The sequence below is a fragment of the Triticum aestivum genome, chromosome 6D (genome assembly GCF_018294505.1).
Source record: "Triticum aestivum cultivar Chinese Spring chromosome 6D, IWGSC CS RefSeq v2.1, whole genome shotgun sequence".
NCBI lineage: Eukaryota > Viridiplantae > Streptophyta > Magnoliopsida > Poales > Poaceae > Triticum > Triticum aestivum.
Window position 1 is genome coordinate 328,338,467 of NC_057811.1, and position 6,994 is coordinate 328,345,460.

The 6,994-nt window shown below is 50.7% G+C and overlaps 1 protein-coding gene across 7 annotated transcripts in view; it reads left to right on the plus strand.

Annotated features, from left to right (window-relative positions):
• The first annotated feature begins 3,472 nt into the window (after nt 1-3,472).
• The window catches only part of LOC123144919 (uncharacterized), a 5,619-nt gene continuing 2,097 nt past the window's right edge, over nt 3,473-6,994 (plus strand). The window contains exons 1-10 of one of the 7 annotated variants that reach the window (XM_044564183.1): nt 3,473-3,692; nt 4,017-4,168; nt 4,278-4,625; nt 4,718-4,792; nt 4,873-4,931; nt 5,011-5,146; nt 5,252-5,348; nt 5,436-5,502; nt 5,690-5,788; nt 5,945-6,034. In XM_044564183.1, the coding sequence (XP_044420118.1) occupies nt 4,373-4,625; nt 4,718-4,792; nt 4,873-4,931; nt 5,011-5,146; nt 5,252-5,348; nt 5,436-5,502; nt 5,690-5,788; nt 5,945-6,034 (876 nt within the window). In that variant the 5' untranslated portion in view covers nt 3,473-3,692; nt 4,017-4,168; nt 4,278-4,372. Of the gene's footprint in view, nt 3,693-3,853; nt 4,169-4,258; nt 4,626-4,717; nt 4,793-4,872; nt 4,932-5,010; nt 5,147-5,251; nt 5,349-5,435; nt 5,503-5,689; nt 5,789-5,944; nt 6,035-6,994 lie in introns of those variants that run through there. The other 6 variants (XM_044564184.1, XM_044564185.1, XM_044564186.1 and 3 more) reach the window with 6 other exon arrangements.

Sequence of the window (6,994 nt, forward strand, 5' to 3'; positions counted from 1 at the left end):
ATTTGAGAACATGGCGAGCCTATCGAACTTCCAGAGAAGAATCCGGCCACATTTGATGACTTTATTCAAATGCATCAACAAATTCGACATCAGCAACTCAGGAGCAACTGAAGGAAGATTTGACTGAGCATGTGCTAGTTACATTCAAATTTGAACTATTATAATTTGAATATTGATTATAATATTTAAATTAAAACCACGGTTGCGTTTGAACATTTAAATAATTATTAGCTAAACTGAAATTAGATATGCGTTTATTTAAAGTGTGCGGACTGGGATTTTTTTAGACGGATGTATGCGGCTAGCTTTGAATGACCGGCTCCTCGATCCATAGATGGATACGGTGTCCGATTTGCGGCCCAACGATAGAAGATGCTCTTACTCCCTTCATTGATTTTTTTTCAAGAAAAGGGACACCGATAAGTGCCACACGTGTGGGCGTTAGGGGGGTCTGCCCACACATTTTGTGTGGTGTATAAGAGGAACAGCCCACACACCTACGTGTGGGCAAAACAAGTAATGCCCACACACCTTTTTTCCCCTCCCGATCCCTCTCACACGCCCCGTACGTTAGGCCCTCGTACCTCGTGGTCCCGCATGCCCCGCGTGACAGTCACCGCGCGTCCCGCAGTTGCCATGGTCCAGACCCTCGTCCATGTTCGCTTAACTGTAGTTGCCATGTCGCTGAACTTCGGTTGGCATGTCGGACAACTACAGTTGCTATGGTTGCTCAACTGCAATTGCCATGTATGGTCTGGTCTACTACAGTTGCCATGAATTCAAAATTTTAGAAGTTGCCACCCACTAACACTAGGGCAGTTGCCATGTAGCACTACAAAAAGGCTTGGCAAAAAAAACATGTTCAGGTAAAAGAGAGAGTTGCCATGTGCCATGCAAAAACACATAGCAATTCGGGTAAAAGAGAGTTGTCATCTGCTTACAAGCAAAGCTAGGGCAGTTGCCATGTACTCTGCAGAAACACATGGCAACTGCCAGCTTTGGGTGTGGGCGAGGAGATGGGCGTGTGGACGAAGTGATAAACGCCCACACACCAGCCCCCTCTGCGTGCGTGAAAACTGATGTGTGAGCGAATTACTAAACGCCCATACACCAGCCCCCCGTGTGGTGAAAAAGGACGCGTGGGCGACCGGATGAATGCCCACACACCAGCTTAGTCCTACATGGCACACAAAAACTGCTAGAACGCGCCAAGATTCGTGTAGAATTGGTTGGACGGTCCATGCATGTGAGCGAGTTGACAGACGCCCGCACGTGTGAGCGCTAGTGTCTCCCATGACACGTACATTTCGATCTTCTGTTTTTGTCCTCGGCCGCAAGAAAGGTATAAAAGATTTGCCATGACCGCACGAGTTGCCATCAGCCCGCGGGTGCCCGTGCCCGGTCGACGACGCACGCTCATTGGCACATCGCGCCTCACCGACGGCCAAACCCCGCTGGGCGCCACCCGGCACCGGCCGCGAGCTTCCCTGCGGCCGAGGACAAAGGCAGCCAGCAGAGCACGAGCGCTGCGAGGTGACGTCCCGGAGCCGACAGCCTTTTTCCCGGTTGCCTCCAACGACGGGGCGGGCGGCGGCTCGGTCCGACGGGAAGCCGGATTTGGACAGGCGTCAAGGACGACGGGGCCGCCACGTGGGCCGCCGGGGCCGCTCCGGCGGTGCCTCTATATTGCGCGCGTCGACCTCCCCACCCTTCGCGTGCACGTAACTGGATTTTTCTGAACATTTCCGTCGTGCCACGCCCGCTGTTACCAGACGAGACACACGAGCCTATCGAAGCCGTAGGCATTGGTACGAATGCAATCTAACGGATCACGGAAAGCAGCCGTGTCCGCGGACCTCTTCTTCAGTAGATAAACTGGGTGCTACGTGGTATTGCCATGCCAATGGCTGCGAGATGTGGGTTTGGCGGGGACACATGATCGAGTGTATGCAGTCTGCCTTTCTCTCCTTCGTCCCCCTTACAAAAAGGTGCCCCCGGGTTTCTTTTACCGCGACACTGAGCACACCTCACACAAGCAGACGTCACGGAAGAATAAACAGAGAAGAGAATTTGCTGCCTACGTAAGTGCGGTAGAAAAACAGAGGGAGCAACGAGCCAAGGTCAACGCAGAAGTCACCAGAGGTTCCTGACGCTGAATTATCCAAATTCCAACGACTAACCATATTAGCCAACGGAGCCCATCAAAATTTGCCAGCACTATTAATCTGCAACGCTGCTACTATCCACTGGTTAGCTTAATCTGTCGAAGCTGAAGCCCAAACAAAAACAGCCATTGTGTTTTACAAGGTACCAGAGAACTGAAAAATAGAAAACGCAGGGAGAATTGAGCAACTCCGGCAGCCATCGGCCCATCACCGCCCACATCGCTTCAGTTCACAAGGGCAACAAGGCTACAGGTACTGGAAGTCTACAGGTCAGATCCTCATGACATGATTTCATCAATCACCACCAGAACCCAGCAACAATAAACCAGCTAATATATACATCAGCAAGACAAAACAAAACCCAGCATCTGAAGCTTGACTCAGAAGCAGCACCGTAGAAGAAATGAGGAGACACTAGCCACATCTTCGCGCCATGATTCAGTTACCTCCCACACCCTCCGGCCGTGCACTGCTATGAAAACTTCATTTGCTATCAGTACCAACATTCTTATGCCCCACCTTAACATTTCTTGACTTTCAAGATTTACCTGCAAATAGTTGTAGTCATCAAGCCACCTAATAATCATATTAGCTGGTTAAAGAAACTTGTTTTTCTTTCTTTGGTTTTTTCATCTGATAACAAATCCAGCCAGTAGATTTTCTTGAGAGTGCAGATATGATGAAAGCGAGAGAAAGAAAGAGAAAATCCAACCGGATCACCTGCTACCATCGTGCATGATATATAGTTTAGGGCTCCCGGGAAGCTCGGCTTCCTTTCTTTCTTGTTCCTCCGAGTCAAATAAAGATCGCTTTGTTCCGGCGAGAGAACGTGATCTGTGCCTGCTCCGCCCTCACCCTTGTACTACTATCTGTTGGTTACCATGGCACTAATGCTTAATCTAGCTAGCCCACTCAGTCCGCAATAATACTCCTCAACAGAAAATAGCTAGCCACTAGGAGAAGAAGCAGATAGACAGAGACACACCAACAAATATGGATGTAAACATGGAAAATAAATGGGAGAAATCATAAAGTAACCACTGCTTCACCCTTTTTTTTTGCTCTCCTTTCAAAAAGAGATCTCTTTCAAAAAAACTGTCAACATTTCCTTAGCATCGACAAAAGAACTGTTTATTAGTGGGCTGCCACTTCCTAAACACTGGACGACATGTATCGGCGGCTGCCTAGTAGGCAAGAGGTGGCCGCCTACTCATTCTGGCGTGCCAGTGCCTAGCCAGTTGCCCACACACATCACCAAGCGCGTAGCACGTAGTACCTTTAAATATACACGTCACAATTCTAGATTTTACAACTCGTTTCCCTCCTCCCCTCCCCAGACTTTAGACTTGTTCCTTCGGCTCATCACCTCCAACTCCAAGACCAGGAGAACCTTCGTTCGTTCTCCTCCAGTTCTACTTCCCCAAATCAAATCAAATCAAATCCCAATACATGAGAGCTAGCTCCTTCTAGAAGCGTAGTACGTATCTTTCCTGCAAGACAAGAAGCAGCACATGCGACAAGATTAAGGTACCTCTTATTTCTCTCTCAATTTTCAGCTCCTCGGTGTGTTTTTCAGTAAACCCTTCCATTGCTTCAAGACGAAACTAGCCGGGCACAAACATCAAGCGTCAGCTCCGTGCACCATGAGGCCTAGCACTGCTTTTGGAGCAGCAGTACGAGTACTAGGCACATGCCACTTATTAATTTCCAGCTCAGCTAGCTAACCCCCACTTGACACCATTTCCGTCATGTCATATGCTTTGTCTCTCTTTCCCACAAAGGAACTGCCAACTCTCCTTCCATTCGCTCAACTTGCACCCTCCTCCGTTCTGATTCAGATTATCAGTGCAGGAACAAGCGAGGCTGATTAAAGGCGCACGTTCCGGTTCAGATTATAAGTGCGGCCGCTGAGCGAAGCCCAAAAGGCTCACCGTAAAGCAAGGAGCAAAGGTGAGGATCTTTCCGTCGCTTTTGCACTTCTTGTGCTATCAATCAGAATCAGGGTGCGTGTTTCCCTTTGATCTCCATGCTTGCTTCCTGGCCACTTCGTGTCCTGGTCGTCAGTGTCTTAGAACAGTTGGTTGATTGCTGAGCTTTGGTTTCACTCGACAGGTTCCTTGGGATAAACTTTTTTCCTTGATCTCCAGTCTTCACTACCAGGTGACCGGCTCTCCGACAAATTCATTCGTGCAGATAGGGTAGCGCCCATGGGTTGTGGGGCGTCGAAATGGAAGGATCCCGGTGTTGTGCGCCGGGGGAGGCCAAGAAGCGTCGGGGAGGTGGTCGTCTTCCTCCCAGGGCTGAGGGTACCAAGAACCGTAGACTTCCCGCAGTCTCTCGGGGATCACCTCGACACGAGCACGGTGGAGAGGCTGTCGGCTCTACGAGCAACGGTCGTGACAATGGCAATGCAGGAATCGGCCATGGCCCTGAAGCCGCGGCGAAGGACGACGCGGCACGGTGTGTAGAGGGTCTCCTGCTTGGCTGCTACATATGTGAAATATATATATGAGGGGTTTTGTTTTGATTTGAACCCCTTGGTTGGTTTTCAGGAGGATCTGGCACTGCTAATCTTCTCCAGGCTTTGGAAGAGTACCTGCCGGTTCTGCTAGGGCTGGTGAAAGAAAGTGAGCATCCTATCATACAGTGTTTTGCTTCGGTTTTATGATGGTGCTTTCTGGCTGATTCATCATGCGTGCTGCCGCAGGCAGTGATCTGAGAAACAAAGTGCAGTTTGTTTGGGCTAACCAAGAGGACGATTCTGAGGTAAGGATGGGGTACATACATGTTCAGAGATGATCCCCTGGTAAAAGATGCTCAAATTTACTTCATGGTTTGGTTGCAGGAGACATCCATGGCCGATGCTTGGTATGAGGTGCTGTCTGTGCTGCACCTCATGGCCATGGTGTGCTTCCTGCAGGCCAACTCGCTGCTGCTTCCGAGGTCATACGGCGACGGCCAGGGGCCGAGAGTATCTGAAGGTTAGTCATTCGGTACTTACATCTTGGATCAAGAGCATTGTAAAATTTCATGATTTAGTGCACTGATAAGTGCTAACGACACAAAAAAACACGTGTACGGCGCAGAGAGCAGGCGAGCCACTGTTGATGTTTTCTTGAAAGCAGCTGGGTACTTGGATTGTGCAGTTAATCAAGTACTTCCGCAGATACCGCCTGAAAAAAGGTTTAATTCTTGGTTATATCAGTTTATGAATCTCAATGAGCCCAAGTTTAGGATGACGTCAACTGAACTCTTTGATCTTAATTTCAGAAGGGCACTCCCAGTAGATCTAGTTGAAGGAAATCTAAAAGCTCTTAGCTTGCAAGGACTTGGCCAGGTACTCTTCAGTAATTTGACAAAAAAAATTTTTGCAAAGTATAAGGCCCTTCTTTACAAACGGAATACATTATGGATTAGCTCATAACCTCATCCAAAACTGAACTACTTCAACTCTGTCACATTGATTGCAAGTAAATCTGGTATATAGAGATGTTTGAGTGACTTATCATCTTGAAATGCTACAGGGAGTTGATATGCAACTTGGATTGGCAATTGATAATCCAAAGGCCACTTTAGCAGTCAAACGGCGTTTAGCTTGCGAGATGGTCAAATATTGGCAGCAGGTGTTTCTTCTTTCTCTCAGATCTATTTTCAAGGGCTTATGAAGTCATGAGCATATGGGTCTGTTCTTTCGCATCATACTTCATCATTTTCTTTTTGCATTCAACAGCTATTGTGAAATCTTTTTGTACTTTAATCTATAAATTATTGTTCTACAGATTAAGGATAGCATACCAGAGCTTCCTTTGTCGGATGGATGGGCGAAAAAGCACACACTATTTGTAAAGTGGAAGTATGCTGAAGCAAAGGTGTGCATACCAGCTTACCACTATTTTCTCATAGTTACCGAAAAAGGGTTTCCCCCCGCTTTGTATTCCAAAGCAACCAACACCGAGATAAAGATCGCTGTGGCGAGCAGCACGACACACCAAAAGAAAAGGAAGAAGAAACAAATGCCAACCACGGCAGCTCGGCAAAGCGCGGATGACCCGCCACCGCGGCGCCCACCGGATACAAACCACCACAGACTGAGGTTCCGAACCGCCGTGTACCAAGCAGCACCTCCAAGAAGGAATGCGACGCCGACGACGCTACTACCCGGACGAGTCCTAGGGTTTCCCCCGGCACGCGGAGGGAGGTGGGGGGTGAATACCACCGACACCCTCCAGGAAGGAATGGTGGCACCCGCAGGTGTCACTGCGTCGGGGCTGAAGCCGGCAGGGATTTCTCCCGCATTCCCAGACCCAACCGCCCAACCGGATGGAACCGACCCGCCAAACCGTCGCCCACCCCCATGCGCCAACACAGTAGCGCCGCCACCAACACCGCCTCACTACGAACACCACCACGAGGCCAAGAGGACCGGAGAAAAGCGCACCACGACGGGAGCAGCAACACCGACGCCGAGCGGGAGGGAACCACCTCCACCGCCGTCGTGTGGGAGGCCCATGCCTCCGGCACCATCGCGGTAGCCGCCCGGACATGGCCGCGGGGCATGCCGGGCCACCCCTGGCCCAGCCAGGCCCAAAGCGGGCCCGTTAAGCCCCGCCGGCCACGATGCAGCAGGTCGGCGTCGGCGCCGCCAGCACCCAGCCACTCGTCGCGTCTCCCCCGCCTCCCAGAAGCCACGCCGGAGACGATCCCCGCCGCCGGCCCGCCCAGGCCCAGATGGGGCCCGAAGGGCCCAAATCTGGGCCGAGCGGACGACACCAGATCGCGCCGCCCCGCCGCCCAGCTGTCCGCCTGCGTCGCGCCACGGAGCCCCGCCG